General features: G+C 45.5%; 1 protein-coding gene across 2 annotated transcripts in view; it reads right to left on the bottom strand.

The window, feature by feature from the left end:
- Positions 1 to 533: 533 nt before the first annotated feature.
- pnpla8 (patatin-like phospholipase domain containing 8) overlaps positions 534 to 20,263 on the bottom strand; it is a 33,277-nt gene continuing 13,547 nt past the window's right edge. For both annotated transcript variants that reach the window (XM_071331911.1, XM_071331912.1), the window contains exons 8-9: positions 2,678 to 2,873; positions 534 to 1,966 (exon numbers count right to left, since the gene is read on the bottom strand). In XM_071331911.1, coding sequence (XP_071188012.1) covers positions 1,692 to 1,966; positions 2,678 to 2,873 — 471 coding nt within the window. In that variant the 3' untranslated portion in view covers positions 534 to 1,691. The remainder of the gene's footprint in view (positions 1,967 to 2,677; positions 2,874 to 20,263) is intronic.

The following is a 20,263-nucleotide window of genomic DNA, read 5'->3' as shown; positions in this document are numbered from 1 at the left end:
TCCATTACAACTGATTCCTCATGTGTTTGGTTCTGGGGACCATTTCAATTGATCTTCTATGAGGCTATAATGTGTCCTCTGACATACTGCTATGCAAATGGAACCCTATTGCCTATATAGTGCACTACTTTTGACCAGAGACTTATGGAACCAGGTCAAAAGTAGTGCACTAAATAGGGTATAGGGTGCCATTTGAGAGACAACCATATACCGCTGTGTTACGTGGGTTGATTGGGGTGATTCTCATTTGACTGGGAGGAGTGTCATCATGGAAGGTCAGTTCTCTGAATGAAACAACGTAACAAATCAATTCTGCAATTGGAAAAAACAATTAATCACAGAGGACACTCCACATTCTTCCATGACACCTCTATTATAGACCTGTGTGTGTGTGTGTGTGTGTGTGTGTGTGTGTGGTTTAAGGTTGTCGTAGACTATCACTTCAGCTTTAATAGACATCAGATCAGATGATATGATCATGTATATAGTGTAGTTATGAGACACAGCTTCAATAAACGACACAACAACAGAAACCGGTTTCAATGACACATTTTCATTCTTACACACCTACAGGGCCGCTGCAGGAGAAAGGTGGTTCAAGCTCATTATAAAGCTAATACCATGAACTCTGCAATTAAATATGATTCAAAATCACATATCAAACCATTTACATCTGATCCCTTACAGAGCTCTTAAGAACAATGTGACAATTTACAAAGTGCATGATTTCATTAATCTGTGAAAAAAGGCATAATTACATGTTTTATACCATTCTACTTTACATGCCTAGTACAAGTTTGAAGCATTTAAATGAGGTGACACCAATGTCAGTTACTTACAACATCCGTATTTACAGTAATTACAATGGAATTAGTTGCTAATAACAGACCCTGAATATCTGACATACCAGTACATGTCGGTAGTTGTCAAAAACACCTTCCCTGCAAAACCTGCACTCTTAAATCAAAACAGTAAATGGCTATGTCTGTCTACCATTCACACCATTATAGCTGTTTACACAGGCAGCCCAATTCAGATATTTAGCCCAATTATTGGCAAAAGATCAGATTTTTAGGGGGGAAAAATATTAGAATTGGGCTGCCTGTGTAAACACGGCCTATGTGCTCTCATCACAGTGGTGCTTTATTTAGGACCAGTCAAAAGGTTGATTCCTTCAGCCCTACCAGCCAATCCCCTTTCAGAGAAAACAGATCCTTCTGTACCACCTCTCACAGGTCAAACAACATCCTGCCTGAGCAGCAGAAATTCAAATGGACCGCAGATATGGAGTCCAGAGGAGGCTGGTGGGAGGAGCTATAGGAGGACAGGCTCATTGTAATGGCTGGAATGACAAAATGGAACGGTATCAAACATATGGAAGCCACGTTTAACTCGGTTCCATTTATTCCATTCCAACCATTACAATGAGTCTTTCCTCCTATAGCTCCTCCCACCAGCCTCCACTGATGGGAGTCATATCAAAGCACATGTTTATTTTCAAGTCTAAATTAGTTTCTCAGCAGCTAACACCTGCAGTGACTTTTGAACTTTAACCTCTGCAGGTCTCTTCCTATAGTTTGGAGATGAAGGGCCCTCGTACATGTCAGACCTTTACAGCTCCTATATTATCTTCATAATCAGTCTAAATTAGTGTCTCTCAGGCTGTCTGACCTTTCACCTCTAGACGTCCCCTACAGTTTGGAGATGAAGGGCAAGCCCTCGTACATGTCAGCCTTCAGTTTGCACCATTCAGCCAGCCTCTGGATGGCGCTCTTCTCCAGAGCCAGTACCGACGCTGCCTTGTTCAGCTTGGCTTCGTTCCTCTCCAGGTAGCGAGTTCCTTCCTCCTGCAGGAAGGTCAGCCTCTCCGGGCGGCTCTCGTCCAATGGGATGTCCTCGCTCATGTAGGGGTTGAAACGGAAGTAGGTGTTGGGTGGAAGGAGGGCGTCCAGCATGATGTGGACCTCTGACGGGGAGAGAAGAGGTGAGAGAGGTTTGGTCATGTTGCTGGAGTACAGTTAAATCATTTTAGTTTATAGTTTAGAGGAAGCAGCTGTCTGGGAGAAGGAGAGAGCATGATGTGGACTTCTGATGAGGGAGACAAAGTTAGTCCGTATGTGACTGGTTTATTATGACTTCCTACTTTATAGAGATCCATCAAGTTGTTCATAGTGCCGTCACCCGCACACACTGTGACTAAACATCACTCACACTGACCATCTACACATGTAGGGATCGGAGAGAGGTGGAGTAGTGGGGAGATGATGAATGAGAGGAATCAGAGAGAGGTGGAGTACTGGGGAGATGATGGTCTTCCAACCACCTAGCAGGGACTACATGCAGCGAATGAGTCACTTAATGAGATTCACAGAAAACAATTGACATCCAACCACCTACAAGAGACTACATGCAGTGTCTGTTTTAGTGAAGCACATGTCTCTGACTGGCTGGCTGGCTGGCTGACTGCCTTTAATCTGATGTTATAAATAACCTAATGTGGTTTCATCCCTGTCAAATGACAGATGTGGACAGTGGCACACACATACCAACTACACACACACAGTACACCACACACACACCACTACACACACACACACACACACACACCAACTACACACACACAGTACACCACACACACAGTACACCACACACACTCCATGGTCCTCTGGTGACCCACCCTCTGTGTCGGTGGCACTGCTGATGACGTTGGTGATCTTGGCTTTGAGACTGGTGGAGGTGGTGTTGTTCTTGTTGCCGGTCTCATAGCGACCCGTACCCAGGGAGACCACACACTGCACTGGGGTGTTGGGCCACAGCAGCTTACACTCATGGATGGCCAACGCTGTGGGGTTGTTGATGAGGAGACCACCGTCCTGGAAACACACAGAGACAGTCTGACTTTAGAAAATAACACAAGGATTTTAGACGGACCGGTATGTTGTTAAAATGTTTACATATTTTTGCTTTACTCATCTCATATGTATATACTGTATTCTATTTGACTCTATTTTAGTTAATGCCACTCCGACATTACTCGTCCTAATATTTATATATTCCTTAATTCCATTCTTTTACTTTTAGGTTTGTGTTTATTGTTAGATATTACTGCGCTATTGGAGCTAGAAACACAAGCATTTCGCTACAGCTGCAATAACATCGGCTAATGTGACCAATACAATTTGATTTAATGTAATGTTTATGTCTGCGTTCTTATCTTGTATGTAAAAGGTACATGACATTAAGTTTGGTAAATGTACTGGTTAAATGTCTAATAATATTGAGGTAGAACACAGTAAATCACCATGTCCTAGTACATCATGTCTGAGGTAGAACACAGTAAATCACCATGTCCTAGTACATCATGTCTGAGGTAGAACACAGTAAATCACCATGTCCTAGTACATCATGTCTGAGGTAGAACACAGTAAATCACCATGTCCTAGTACATCATGTCTGAGGTAGAACACAGTAAATCACCATGTCCTAGTACATCATGTCTGAGGTAGAACACAGTAAATCACCATGTCCTAGTACATCATGTCTGAGGTAGAACACAGTAAATCACCATGTCCTAGTACATAATGTCTGAGGTAGAACACAGTAAATCACCATGTCCTAGTACATCATGTCTGAGGTAGAACACAGTAAATCACCATGTCCTAGTACATCATGTCTGAGGTAGAACACAGTAAATCACCATGTCCTAGTACATCATGTCTGAGGTAGAACACAGTAAATCACCATGTCCTAGTACATCATGTCTGAGGTAGAACATAGTAAATCACCATGTCCTAGTACATCATGTCTGAGGTAGAACATAGTAAATCACCATGTCCTCATACATAATGTGTCTTTATGACTCCAACAGACAAGCATGCATCATTACAAACCAGCGCACGCTAGAAGATGTGAAAATATGAAAGAGGCTTAGCATCAAGCATGTCTTCAGGGGGAGGAGTGGCCAGAATGCAGCTTCCACAGCTGCCTTGAAGTGTGCCAATTACCCTGAGGTATACCTGGAGTTACTGAGTGATAGAGAATGTGTGTGTGAGTGTGTGTCCTCTCCTTGTCAACAGTCCTCCAGCAGCTCGTTTCCAGAGTCAGGTGAGGTCGAGGTTTAATGAAACGCCCCAGGCCCTGATCAATGCTGCTCTGCATCTAAACACCAGGCCTGTTTAATGAAATGCCCCAGGCCCTGATCAATGCTGCTCTGCATCTAAACACCAGGTCTGTTTAATGAAACGCCCCAGGCCCTGATCAATGCTGCTCTGCATCTAAACACCAGGTCTGTTTAATGAAACGCCCCAGGCCCTGATCAATGCTGCTCTGCATCTAAACACCAGGCCTGTTTAATGAAACGCCCCAGGCCCTGATCAATGCTGTTCTGTATCTAAACACCAGGTCTGTTTAATGAAACGCCCAAGCCCCTGATCAATGCTGCTCTGCATCTAAACAGCAGGCCTGTTTAATGAAACGCCCCAGGCACTGATCAATGCTGCTCTGCATCTAAACACCAGGCCTGTTTAATGAAACGCCCCAGGCACTGATCAATGCTGCTCTGCATCTAAACACCAGGTCTGTTTAATAAAACGCCCCAGGCCCTGATCAATGCTGCTCTGCATCTAAACACCAGGCCTGTTTAATGAAACGCCCCAGGCCCTGATCAATGCTGCTCTGCATCTAAACACCAGGCCTGTTTAATGAAACGCCCCAGGCCCTGATCAATGCTGCTCTGTATCTAAACACCAGGTCTGTTTAATGAAACGCCCCAGGCCCTGATCAATGCTGCTCTGCATCTAAACAGCAGGCCTGTTTAATGAAACGCCCCAGGCCCTGATCAATGCTGCTCTGCATCTAAACACCAGGCCTGTTTAATGAAACGCCCCAGGCCCTGATCAATGCTGCTCTGTATCTAAACACCAGGTCTGTTTAATAAAACGCCCCAGGCCCTGATCAATGCTGCTCTGCATCTAAACACCAGGCCTGTTTAATGAAACGCCCCAGGCCCTGATCAATGCTGCTCTGCATCTAAACACCAGGCCTGTTTAATGAAACGCCCCAGGCCCTGATCAATGCTGCTCTGCATCTAAACACCAGGCCTGTTTAATGAAACGCCCCAGGCCCTGATCAATGCTGCTCTGCATCTAAACACCAGGCCTGTTTAATGAAACGCCCCAGGCCCTGATCTATGCTGCTCTGCATCTAAACACCAGGCCTGTTTAATGAAACGCCCCAGGCCCTGATCAATGCTGCTCTGCATCTAAACACCAGGCCTGTTTAATGAAACGCCCCAGGCCCTGATCAATGCTGCTCTGCATCTAAACACCAGGCCTGTTTAATGAAACGCCCCAGGCCCTGATCAATGCTGCTCTGTATCTAAACACCAGGTCTGTTTAATAAAACGCCCCAGGCCCTGATCAATGCTGCTCTGCATCTAAACACCAGGCCTGTTTAATGAAACGCCCCAGGCCCTGATCAATGCTGCTCTGCATCTAAACACCAGGCCTGTTTAATGAAACGCCCCAGGCCCTGATCAATGCTGCTCTGCATCTAAACACCAGGCCTATTTAAGCTGCCTGACCTGGGACTACGAGGCTGTTCTACTGGCCCACCAGGCTTGTGGAAACACGTCCCTATCGACCCCTCCAGGGCTGGTGAGAAGTGGTACACAGTCTAATACATCCCAGAGATGAATAGACCTGTAGGGTGATAGTGGTCTGAATAACAAGGAGTTAAACGTGTGGTAGAAATGTCTTTGTGACCAGGCCAACAAAAGGGAAACAACACGTGTATTACCCATACAGGGCAGGATAGCTCAATTACCTCAATGTTGTACGATCACCTCAACAGAGCCGCCGCGCCTCAGTAGAAAGAGGCTTTGATACGGTGCAATTCATTATTCACATCTCATTTCCAGAAGCAGTTGTGAATGTCAGCGGCTGCAGACAGACAAGATTAGCCAGACAGAGGCTAGGTAAGGGCTCTCTCGCTCACACACACACACTTACTTGACAGTGTGTGTGTCAGGCTACTCTATGTGCTCCAGACACTAGCTGAGCAGTGACCTTGTCTTGGCAAGGCCAGGTTTAGTCTTTTGAGTTATTTCTTCCCTCTCTCCCTCTTAGCTACCCTCTCCAAGTCCACTTACTCTTGGACTTCATCCACTAGTCTGCGTCCAAAATGGCACCCTATTTCCTATATAGTGCACTACTTCTAAGAGCCCTATGGGCCCTGGTAATAAGTAATGCACTACATAGGGAATAGGGTGTAATTTGGAACGCACCCTGGGTGAAGGGTTTTCAAACTGGGCTGTTTGGATAGGATTAAACTGCTGAAACAATGATCTACTCATGGTGAACTGTGGGAGAGAGTGTGGCTCACAATAAGGCCTTGACCCCTGCTGACTGCAGGTCAGAGGTCATTTCCACTCTGTGGGGGTCGGAGCTACAACAGCTCTCTGGGCTAAGCCTCTCTCTCAACAACCTCACTGGCTTCTCACTACAGAGACACTGAAGAGAAACAAAACAATGAGTCTCCAGTGTTGCCATGGAGTTATGTCCAGCACTGCCTCTTCTAAAAAAACACTGAAGGAATTGGAATAAGGAAGTGGGCCCTGACTGACATGAAAGTCTCACTATTTGGGCTTTCAAACTAGAGGAAATGTCACAGTCAACAGTGATAGTGAACACATTACAAGACAATTCTCACTGCTAACTGTTGTTTTTTTAATCAGGTGATTCTTTTTTGTTCCTCAGGCTCTTGAGACCTGTTAACCAACAAGCCAACGTGATTCTCCTGTTGTGCATCATCGTGACTAAGCAGAGATTTCATGGCACCTTAATGCGTCTTGACACTTCGCTGCAGGCCTCATGATTAAACACTAAACTAGCCAAATAAAACCTTGCCTGGCTGCAATTAAACTGTGACCAGATCCCTGGTCTTTATGTTGTCATGATACAGTATGTCCCTGGTACAGTGTGACCAGATCCCTGGTCTTTATGTTGTCATGATACAGTATGTCCCTGGTACAGTGGGACCAGATCCCTGGTCTTTATGTTATGATACAGTATGTCCCTGGTACAGTGTGACCAGATCACTGGTCTTTATGTTGTGATACAGTATGTCCCTGGTACAGTGTGACCAGATCACTGGTCTTTATGTTATGATGCAGTATGTCCCTGGTACAGTGTGACCAGATCACTGGTCTTTATGTTATGATACAGTATGTCCCTGGTACAGTGTGACCAGATCACTGGTCTTTATGTTATCATGATACAGTATGTCCCTGGTACAGTGTGACCAGATCACTGGTCTTTATGTTATCATGATGCAGTATGTCCCTGGTACAGTGTGACCAGATCACTGGTCTTTATGTTATGATGCAGTATGTCCCTGGTACAGTGTGACCAGATCCCTGGTCTTTATGTTATGATACAGTATGTCCCTGGTACAGTGGGACCAGATCCCTGGTCTTTATGTTATCATGATGCAGTATGTCCCTGGTACAGTGTGACCAGATCACTGGTCTTTATGTTATGATACAGTATGTCCCTGGTACAGTGGGACCAGATCCCTGGTCTTTATGTTATGATACAGTATGTCCCTGGTACAGTGTGACCAGATCCCTGGTCTTTATGTTATGATACAGTATGTCCCTGGTACAGTGTGACCAGATCCCTGGTCTTTATGTTATGATACAGTATGTCCCTGGTACAGTGTGACCAGATCCCTGGTCTTTATGTTATCATGATACAGTATGTCCCTGGTACAGTGTGACCAGATCACTGGTCTTTATGTTATGATACAGTATGTCCCTGGTACAGTGGGACCAGATCCCTGGTCTTTATGTTGTGATACAGTATGTCCCTGGTACAGTGTGACCAGATCACTGGTCTTTATGTTATCATGATACAGTATGTCCCTGGTACAGTGGGACCAGATCCCTGGTCTTTATGTTATGATACAGTATGTCCCTGGTACAGTGTGACCAGATCCCTGGTCTTTATGTTATGATACAGTATGTCCCTGGTACAGTGTGACCAGATCACTCATCTTTATGTTATCATGATACAGTATGTCCCTGGTACAGTGGGACCAGATCCCTGGTCTTTATGTTATGATACAGTATGTCCCTGGTACAGTGTGACCAGACCACTGGTCTTTATGTTATGATACAGTATGTCCCTGGTACAGTGTGACCAGATCACTGGTCTTTATGTTATCATGATACAGTATGTCCCTGGTACAGTGTGACCAGATCACTGGTCTTTATGTTATCATGATACAGTATGTCCCTGGTACAGTGTAACCAGATCACTTGTCTTTATGTTATCATGATACAGTATGTCCCTGGTACAGTGTAACCAGATCACTTGTCTTTATGTTATCATGATACAGTATGTCCCTGGTACAGTGTGACCAGATCCCTGGTCTTTATGTTATCATGATACAGTATGTCCCTGGTACAGTGTGACCAGATCACTCGTCTTTATGTTATCATGATACAGTATGTCCCTGGTACAGTGTGACCAGATCCCTGGTCTTTATGTTATCATGATGCAGTATGTCCCTGGTACAGTGTGACCAGATCCCTGATCTTTATGTTATGATACAGTATGTCCCTGGTACAGTGTGACCAGATCACTGGTCTTTATGTTATGATGCAGTATGTCCCTGGCAAACTAACATGCTGAAGGTAACTAGCACACAAGCTGTGAAGGAAGTTCTATGGAACCACAGTACAGTGCTGTTCAGTACCTCTGTCAAAATAACAACCAAGCTTTGTTCTGGTACCTTCTTAGAGTTAGAGCACTCTAGATGGATAAAACCCGTGTTGGCATGGCCATTAAGGGCTTCCACAATATTAAAGAAGTCTGGGTGGGATTTCCTGATTCCATCCGGGTCATCAGGGAGGATCAGCGAATGAATTATACTCATGAGCAAACACTAGGTGGGCACACTTTCAGTTTGTTTGCTAAATCATAGAAGTAGTAGAAGAAGAAAATGGACTGCTTCAAAATGGAGATGGCCTCGATGGCGCTGCCTGTGCTCTCACTGGCACCATAATAAAACATATACACTGCTCAAAAAAATAAAGGGAACACTTAAACAACACAATGTAACTCCAAGTCAATCACACTTCTGTGAAATCAAACTGTCCACTTAGGAAGCAACACTGATTGACAATAAATTTCACATGCTGTTGTGCAAATGGAATAGACAAAAGGTGGAAATTATAGGCAATTAGCAAGACACCCCCAATAAAGGAGTGGTTCTGCAGGTGGTGACCACAGACCACTTCTCAGTTCCTATGCTTCCTGGCTGATGTTTTGGTCACTTTTGAATGCTGGCGGTGCTTTCACTCTAGTGGTAGCATGAGACGGAGTCTACAACCCACACAAGTGGCTCAGGTAGTGCAGCTCATCCATGATGGCACATCAATGCGAGCTGTGGCAAAATGACCTCCAGCAGGACACAAATCCATCCAACTATTTATACAAGTGAGAACATATTCTGCCTTGCAAGGACAACCTGTCAAAATGGTCATATTAGCTCGTCACCAAGACCTTTTTAACGGCTGATACAGTTGTCTTGACTCCAGCTGAGGAGAAGAGGGTCAACTGCTGAGTGGAAAGACCCAATTACACGTGAGGACCTGATCAATGGTCCTGGGAATCCTGTTTCTCAGTAAGACAGACAGGGACAGAGCCCTCTAACTGGATTGGAGCAGGCTGTGAACCAATTACAACACACGAGAAAAAGAGAGAGAGAGAGAAATTAGAAAAATATGTTGACAAGGGAGAGCAAACAGAGGAGGCTCCCCCTATAATAGTCCTGCTAGTGAGTGTTGATCTACGTCTCCACGCCACACCGCTCCCCCTATAATAGTCCTGCTAGTGAGTGTTGATCCGTCTCCACGCCACACCGCTCCCCCTATAATAGTCCTGCTAGTGAGTGTTGATCCACGTCTCCACGCCACACCGCTCCCCCTATAATAGTCCTGCTAGTGAGTGTTGATCCACGTCTCCACACCACACCGCTCCCCCTATAATAGTCCTGCTAGTGAGTGTTGATCCACGTCGCCACACCGCTCCCCCTATAATAGTCCTGCTAGTGAGTGTTGATCCACGTCGCCACACCGCTCCCCCTATAATAGTCCTGCTAGTGAGTGTTGATCCACGTCTCCACGCCACACCGCTCCCCCTATAACAGTCCTGCTAGTGAGTGTTGATCCACGCCACAGTATTTCATTACGCCAGCTGGTTCTATTCCCTGACCTCTATGGTCACATAGCCTTAATAAGGGTCAACCTTCCAATCACCATATACCAGTTTCCAGTCACAACAAGCCAACATCCTTGGCCTATATCTGTGTTGGAGTCAAGAAGTAAACTAAAAAAAAAAAAAAAATTAATTCTCATGTTTTCTCATTGCTTTTCAACAAGGAAAATTAGAATTTCAGTTTACTTATACAAAGAAAAAGACAATGTCATAATTTCACAAGTAAGATAATATGGCCATGAGCTTGGATTTAAATCCCCATAACAACAGCAGGTCATTTAGCTAGCTATAACAAACAAACCTGCTCATGTAAATCCCCATTACAACAGCAGGTCATTTAGCTAGCTATAACAAACAAACCTGCTCATTGAAATCCCCATAATAACAGCAGGTCATTTAGCTAGCTATAACAAACAAACCTGCTCATTGAAATCCCCATAATAACAGCAGGTCATTTAGCTAACTATAACCAACACACCAGCTCATTTAAATCCCCATAATAACAGCAGGTCATTTAGCTAACTATAACAAACACACCAGCTCATTGAAATCCCCATAATAACAGCAGGTCATTTAGCTAACTATAACCAAAACACAAGCTCATTGAAATCCCCATAATAACAGCAGGTCATTTAGCTAACTATAACCAAAACACCAGCTCATTTAAATCCCCATAACAACAGCAGGTCATTTAGCTAGCTATAACAAACAAACCTGCTCATTGAAATCCAGCCTGAGAGTCCCTGAATGAGGCTTCTCAGCTTCTCTTCATGCATGATATCCTAACACAACACTAGCACAAAATGGATGTACTGGCTCTGGTCTCATTGTTTAGCTGTGTCCAGATGGGCAGATGACAGGGACTGGGAGGGAGGATATGTTGCATTCAGCTGAGGCAGAAGACATTCCATTTTCTGCCCCGTTGCCTCAAGAACACCGGGGAGGTCGAACTGGGAGCCACGCTCTGCTCATCTCCCCTCTAGACTCTGGGTGTCCCAGAAATAGCACCATATTCCCTATGTAGTGCACTACTATATGGTTGTGGTCAAAAGTAGTGCACTATATAGGGAATAGGGTGGCATTTGGGACGTATACTCTCTGTCACAGTGTATCTATGATGCAACAACATTACTAACAACATTCATGCACGTGGCTGAGCCAGGCTAGCTACATGTTTAAATATACCAGATCACTGGGTATTAGTTCACCATGGCTCTACTATAGAACCAGTACTATACAACCAGCCAGACTAGCTACATGTTTAAATATACCAGATCACTGGGTATTAGTTCACCATGGCTCTACTATAGAACCAGTACTATACAACCAGCCAGACTAGCTACATGTTTAAATATACCAGATCACTGTGTATTAGTTCACCATGGCTCTACTATAGAACCAGTACTATACAACCAGCCAGACTAGCTACATGTTTAAATATACCAGATCACTGGGTATTAGTTCACCATGGCTCTACTATAGAACCAGTACTATACAACCAGCCAGACTAGCTACATGTTTAAATATACCAGATCACCCAGCCAGACTAGCTACATGTTTAAATATACCAGATCACTGTGTATTAGTTCACCACGGCTCTACTATAGAACCAGTACTATACAACCAGCCAGACTAGCTACATGTTTAAATATACCAGATCACTGGGTATTAGTTCACCATGGCTCTACTATAGAACCAGTACTATACAACCAGCCAGACTAGCTACATGTTTAAATATACCAGATCACTGTGTATTAGTTCACCATGGCTCTACTATAGAACCAGTACTATACAACCAGCCAGACTAGCTACATGTTTAAATATACCAGATCACTGTGTATTAGTTCACCATGGCTCTACTATAGAACCAGTACTATACAACCAGCCAGACTAGCTACATGTTTAAATATACCAGATCACTGGGTATTAGTTCACCATGGCTCTACTATAGAACCAGTACTATACAACCAGCCAGACTAGCTACATGTTTAAATATACCAGATCACTGGGTATTAGTTCACCATGGTACTATACAACCAGCCAGACTAGCTACATGTTTAAATATACCAGATCACTGGGTATTAGTTCACCATGGCTCTACTATAGAACCAGTACTATACAACCAGCCAGACTAGCTACATGTTTAAATATACCAGATCACTGTGTATTAGTTCACCATGGCTCTACTATAGAACCAGTACTATACAACCAGCCAGACTAGCTACATGTTTAAATATACCAGATCACCCAGCCAGACTAGCTACATGTTTAAATATACCAGATCACTGGGTATTAGTTCACCATGGCGCTACTATAGAACCAGTACTATACAACCAGCCAGACTAGCTACATGTTTAAATATACCAGATCACTGTGTATTAGTTCACCATGGCTCTACTATAGAACCAGTACTATACAACCAGCCAGACTAGCTACATGTTTAAATATACCAGATCACTGTGTATTAGTTCACCATGGTACTATACAACCAGCCAGACTAGCTACATGTTTAAATATACCAGATCACTGGGTATTAGTTCACCATGGCTCTACTATAGAACCAGTACTATACAACCAGCCAGACTAGCTACATGTTTAAATATACCAGATCACTGTGTATTAGTTCACCATGGTACTATACAACCAGCCAGACTAGCTACATGTTTAAATATACCAGATCACTGAGTATTAGTTCACCATGGCTCTACTATAGAACCAGTACTATACAACCAGCCAGACTAGCTACATGTTTAAATATACCAGATCACTGTGTATTAGTTCACCACGGCTCTACTATAGAACCAGTACTATACAACCAGCCAGACTAGCTACATGTTTAAATATACCAGATCACTGGGTATTAGTTCACCATGGCTCTACTATAGAACCAGTACTATACAACCAGCCAGACTAGCTACATGTTTAAATATACCAGATCACTGGGTATTAGTTCACCACGGCTCTACTATAGAACCAGTACTATACAACCGTAGCAGGTGGTGCGGTATGATCAAAACATTAACCGGGGGCACACTGCCTGCCCTCCAGGACATCTACAGCACCCGGTGTCACATGAAGGACAAGAAGATCACCAAGGACCTCAGCCACCCGAGCCACAGCCTGTTCACCCCGCTAACACCTAGAAGGTCAACAAGGACCCCAGCCACGGCCTGTTCACCCCGCTAACACCTAGAAGGTCACCAAGGACCTCGCCACGAGGTCCTTGATGACCTTCTAGGTGTTAGCGGGGTGAACAGGCTGTGGCTCGGATGGCTGACGTCCTTGTTGACCTTCTAGGTGTTAGCGGGGTGAACAGGCCGTGGCTGGGGTCCTTGTTGACCTTCTAGGTGTTAGCGGGGTGAACAGGCCGTGGCTCGGGTGGCTGAGGTCCTTGTTGACCTTCTAGGTGTTAGCGGGGTGAACAGGCCGTGGCTCGGATGGCTGAGGTCCTTGTTGACCTTCCAGGTGTTAGCCGGGTGAACAGGCCGTGGCTCGTGGCTCCACGGCCTGTTCACCCCGCTAACACCTAGAAGGCGGAGACATTACAGGTGCATCAAAGCTGGAACCGAGAGACTTAGAACCTCCTACCTCCAGGCCATCAGACTGTTAAATAGTCACCACTAGCCGTCCTCCACCCAGTCCTCTACCCTGCACCTTAGAGACTGCTGCCTCCAGGCCATCAGACTGTTAAATAGTCACCACTAGCTGTCCTCCACCCAGTCCTCTACCCTGCACCTTAGATACTGCTGCCTCCAGGCCATCAGACTGTTAAATAGTCACCACTAGCTGTCCTCCACCCAGTCCTCTACCCTGCACCTTAGATACTGCTGCCTCCAGGCCATCAGACTGTTAAATAGTCACCACTAGCCGTCCTCCACCCAGTCCTCTACCCTGCACCTTAGAGACTGCTGCCTCCAGGCCATCAGGCTGTTAAATAGTCACCACTAGCTGTCCTCCACCCAGTCCTCTACCCTGCACCTTAGAGACTGCTGCCTCCAGGCCATCAGGCTGTTAAATAGTCACCACTAGCCGTCCTCCACCCAGTCCTCTACCCTGCACCTTAGAGACTGCTGCCTCCAGGCCATCAGACTGTTAAATAGTCACCACTAGCCGTCCTCCACCCAGTCCTCTACCCTGCACCTTAGAGACTGCTGTCTCCAGGCCATCAGACTGTTAAATAGTCACCACTAGCCGTCCTCCACCCAGTCCTCTACCCTGCACCTTAGAGACTGCTGCCTCCAGGCCATCAGACTGTTAAATAGTCACCACTAGCCGTCCTCCACCCAGTCCTCTACCCTGCACCTTAGATACTGCTGCCTCCAGGCCATCAGACTGTTAAATAGTCACCACTAGCTGTCCTCCACCCAGTCCTCTACCCTGCACCTTAGAGACTGCTGCCTCCAGGCCATCAGACTGTTAAATAGTCACCACTAGCCGTCCTCCACCCAGTCCTCTACCCTGCACCTTAGAGACTGCTGCCTCCAGGCCATCAGACTGTTAAATAGTCACCACTAGCCGTCCTCCACCCAGTCCTCTACCCTGCACCTTAGAGACTGCTGCCTCCAGGCCATCAGACTGTTAAATAGTCACCACTAGCCGTCCTCCCCCCAGTCCTCTACCCTGCACCTTAGAGACTGCTGCCTCCAGGCCATCAGACTGTTAAATAGTCACCACTAGCTGTCCTCCACCCAGTCCTCTACCCTGCACCTTAGATACTGCTGCCTCCAGGCCATCAGACTGTTAAATAGTCACCACTAGCCGTCCTCCCCCCAGTCCTCTACCCTGCACCTTAGAGACTGCTGCCTCCAGGCCATCAGACTGTTAAATAGTCACCACTAGCCGTCCTCCACCCAGTCCTCTACCCTGCACCTTAGAGACTGCTGCCCTGTGTACATAGAGTCATTGAACACTGGTCACTTTAATAATGTTTACATAGTGTTTTACCCACTTTATACTGTATTCTAGCGATGGCTCATCCTAACTATTATTAATTTCTTCTGGATGTTTGTGTGTATTGTTTTGTATTGCTAGGTATTATGTGTACGCAACCAATACACTTTGATTTTATTTACTGTGTAAGGATGGTAGACACAGTGAGAAACAGGACAACTCCACTGCCTCAGTCAAACTCTCTCTGTCTGGCAGATGCTCTTTGAGAAACAGGACAACTCCACTGCCTCAGTCAAACTCTCTCTGTCTGGCAGATGCTCTTTGAGAAACAGGACAACTCCACTGCCTCAGTCAAACGCTCTCTGTCTGGCAGATGCTCTTTGAGAAACAGGACAACTCCACTGCCTCAGTCAAACTCTCTCTGTCTGGCAGATGCTCTTTGAGAAACAGGACAACTCCACTGCCTCAGTCAAACTCTCTCTGTCTGGCAGATGCTCTTTGAGAAACAGGACAACTCCACTGCCTCAGTCAAACTCTCTCTGTCTGGCAGATGCTCTTTGAGAAACAGGACAACTCCACTGCCTCAGTCAAACTCTCTCTGTCTGGCAGATGCTCTTTGAGAAACAGGACAACTCCACTGCCTCAGTCAAACTCTCTCTGTCTGGCAGATGCTCTTTGAGAAACAGGACAACTCCACTGCCTCAGTCAAACTCTCTCTGTCTGGCAGATGCTCTTTGAGAAACAGGACAACTCCACTGCCTCAGTCAAACTCTCTCTGTCTGGCAGATGCTCTTTGAGAAACAGGACAACTCCACTGCCTCAGTCAAACTCTCTCTGTCTGGCAGATGCTCTTTGAGAAACAGGACAACTCCACTGCCTCAGTCAAACTCTCTCTGTCTGGCAGATGCTCTTTGAGAAACAGGACAACTCCACTGCCTCAGTCAAACTCTCTCTGTCTGGCAGATGCTCTTTGAGAAACAGGACAACTCCACTGCCTCAGTCAAACTCTCTCTGTCTGGCAGATGCTCTTTGAGAAACAGGACAACTCCACTGCCTCAGTCAAACTCTCTCTGTCTGGCAGATGCTCTTTGAGAAACAGGACAACTCCACTGCCTCAGTCAAACTCTCTCTGTCTGGCAGATGCTCTTTGAGAAACAGGACAACTCCACTGCCTCAGTCAAACTCTCTCTGTCTGGCAGATGCTCTTTGAGAAACAGGACAACTCCACTGCCTCAGTCAAACTCTCTCTGTCTGGCAGATGCTCTTTGAGAAACAGGACAACTCCACTGCCTCAGTCAAACTCTCTCTGTCTGGCAGATGCTCTTTGAGAAACAGGACAACTCCACTGCCTCAGTCAAACTCTCTCTGTCTGGCAGATGCTCTTTGAGAAACAGGACAACTCCACTGCCTCAGTCAAACTCTGTCTGGCAGATGCTCTTTGAGAAACAGGACAACTCCACTGCCTCAGTCAAACTCTCTCTGTCTGGCAGATGCTCTTTGAGAAACAGGACAACTCCACTGCCTCAGTCAAACTCTCTCTGTCTGGCAGATGCTCTTTGAGAAACAGGACAACTCCACTGCCTCAGTCAAACTCTCTCTGTCTGGCAGATGCTCTTTGAGAAACAGGACAACTCCACTGCCTCAGTCAAACTCTCTCTGTCTGGCAGACGCTCTTTGAGAAACAGGACAACTCCACTGCCTCAGTCAAACTCTCTCTGTCTGGCAGACGCTCTTTGAGAAACAGGACAACTCCACTGCCTCAGTCAAACTCTCTCTGTCTGGCAGACGCTCTTTGAGAAACAGGACAACTCCACTGCCTCAGTCAAACTCTCTCTGTCTGGCAGATGCTCTTTGAGAAACAGGACAACTCCACTGCCTCAGTCAAACTCTCTCTGTCTGGCAGATGCTCTTTGAGAAACAGGACAACTCCACTGCCTCAGTCAAACTCTCTCTGTCTGGCAGATGCTCTTTGAGAAACAGGACAACTCCACTGCCTCAGTCAAACTCTCTCTGTCTGGCAGATGCTCTTTGAGAAACAGGACAACTCCACTGCCTCAGTCAAACTCTCTCTGTCTGGCAGATGCTCTTTGAGAAACAGGACAACTCCACTGCCTCAGTCAAACTCTCTCTGTCTGGCAGATGCTCTTTGAGAAACAGCATCTGTGGTGGTGAAAAATAGAGGGAGAATCTAGAGTCCTGGATGACAACGTCGGGTCAAACGGCCAACAGAACATTACTCAGCTCCAAGGGGAATGTAGAGAACAGCACAGAGAAGAATCAACTCCTCCCTCGGCCAACAGAACATTACTCAGCTCCAAGGGGAATGTAGAGAACAGCACAGAGTAGAATCAACTCCTCCCTCGGCCAACAGAACATTACTCAGCTCCAAGGGGAATGTAGAGAACAGCACAGAGAAGAATCAACTCCTCCCTCGGCCAACAGAACATTACTCAGCTCCAAGGGGAATGTAGAGAACAGCACAGAGAAGAATCAACTCCTCCCTCGGCCAACAGAACATTACTCAGCTCCAAGGGGAATGTAGAGAACAGCACAGAGAAGAATCAACTCCTCCCTCGGCCAACAGAACATTACTCAGCTCCAAGGGGAATGTAGAGAACAGCACAGAGTAGAATCAACTCCTCCCTCCCTGATCTCTCCAGGTGCTCACTGGAAATACACATCAGCCTTCTGCTACTTCTTCCACTACCATTAAACTACAGCTGAAGCAGGCACACACAGCGTCTTCAGGAAATTGACCTTTTTCAGTTGTTGCCTGGTTAAATCAAAGTTGGTCTATCGGTTCCACACAGACACTCCCAAGTCTTTATTCAAGGCTAAATAAAGGTAAATTGAATTACAGGAATCATACTTTAAAACAGCAACATGTTCTCTACACCCCATGGCAACATGTGTAGAATTACAGAAAACGTACTTTAAAACAGCAACATGTTCTCTACACCCCATGGCAAAATGGGTAGAATTACAGAAAACGTACTTTAAAACAGCAACATGTTCTCTACACCCCATGGCAAAATGGGTAGAATTACAGGAAATTTACTTTTAAACATGTTTTTCTCTCCGCTGTCAAGAGGGAGGCCCCTAAAACATTGCTTAGGGTCCCCAAAAGGCTAAAGCTGGCCCTGTGTGAGTGTGTGTCTGTGTGTGTGTGGTCACGTTAGCACAGGACTCAAATTATTGTTGTTGTAAATTCTGCTCGGCTTCAGTCAGGGTTCACTCCAAATCATGAATGTAAAAGGACTCATTTCGTGCTTCAGTTGCACTTCTCCACTGGGTGAAATATCTTCGCTGTCATCATTGGATAACCAGACAGCGCTTTGACTAATGTGTAGGATACTGATCACCAGACAGCGCTTTGACTAATGTGTAGGATACTGATCACCAGACAGCCCTTTGACTAATGTGTAGGATACTGATCACCAGACAGCCCTTTGACTAATGTGTAGGATACTGATCACCAGACAGCACTTTGACTAATGTGTAGGATACTGATCACCAGACAGCCCTTTGACTAATGTGTAGGATACTGATCACCAGACAGCCCTTTGACTAATGTGTAGGATACTGATCACCAGACAGCCCTTTGACTAATGTGTAGGATACTGATCACCAGACAGCCCTTTGACTAATGTGTAGGATACTGATCACCAGACAGCGCTTTGACTAATGTGTAGGATACTGATCACCAGACAGCGCTTTGACTAATGTGTAGGATACTGATCACCAGACAGCCCTTTGACTAATGTGTAGGATACTGATCACCAGACAGCCCTTTGACTAATGTGTAGGATACTGATCACCAGACAGCCCTTTGACTAATGTGTAGGATACTGATCACCAGACAGCCCTTTGACTAATGTGTAGGATACTGATCACCAGACAGCGCTTTGACTAATGTGTAGGATACTGATCACCAGACAGCCCTTTGACTAATGTGTAGGATACTGATCACCAGACAGCCCTTTGACTAATGTGTAGGATACTGATCACCAGACAGCCCTTTGACTAATGTGTAGGATACTGATCACCAGACAGCCCTTTGACTAATGTGTAGGATACTGATCACCAGACAGCCCTTTGACTAATGTGTAGGATACTGATCACCAGACAGCCCTTTGACTAATGTGTAGGATACTGATCACCAGACAGCGCTTTGACTAATGTGTAGGATACTGATCACCAGACAGCGCTTTGACTAATGTGTAGGATACTGATCACCAGACAGCCCTTTGACTAATGTGTAGGATACTGATCACCAGACAGCCCTTTGACTAATGTGTAGGATACTGATCACCAGACAGCCCTTTGACTAATGTGTAGGATACTGATCACCAGACAGCCCTTTGACTAATGTGTAGGATACTGATCACCAGACAGCGCTTTGACTAATGTGTAGGATACTGATCACCAGACAGCCCTTTGACTAATGTGTAGGATACTGATCACCAGACAGCCCTTTGACTAATGTGTAGGATACTGATCACCAGACAGCCCTTTGACTAATGTGTAGGATACTGATCACCAGACAGCGCTTTGACTAATGTGTAGGATACTGATCACCAGACAGCCCTTTGACTAATGTGTAGGATACTGATCACCAGACAGCCCTTTGACTAATGTGTAGGATACTGATCACCAGACAGCCCTTTGACTAATGTGTAGGATACTGATCACCAGACAGCCCTTTGACTAATGTGTAGGATACTGATCACCAGACAGCCCTTTGACTAATGTGTAGGATACTGATCACCAGACAGCCCTTTGACTAATGTGTAGGATACTGATCACCAGACAGCCCTTTGACTAATGTGTAGGATACTGATCACCAGACAGCACTTTGACTAATGTGTAGGCTACTTTTCTACAGTGAGGTTGTTCTTAAAATGAAAGATATAGAAATATATCTGGCTACATTCTATCTATGATAAACATTAGAAATATTTTACAAGTAAAATGTAGATAACTAGCTATGATCCCCTTAGCTATAACTATTAGCTAGCTACATAACTACATTAGCTAGATATCTCATTAGGAGGTGTCTGTTTATCTGTGATATGATTCCTAAAAATAGTAGC

The sequence above is a fragment of the Salvelinus alpinus genome, chromosome 11 (genome assembly GCF_045679555.1).
Source record: "Salvelinus alpinus chromosome 11, SLU_Salpinus.1, whole genome shotgun sequence".
Classification (NCBI taxonomy): Eukaryota; Metazoa; Chordata; class Actinopteri; order Salmoniformes; family Salmonidae; genus Salvelinus; species Salvelinus alpinus.
This window is presented reverse-complemented; position numbering and strand designations above follow the sequence as displayed.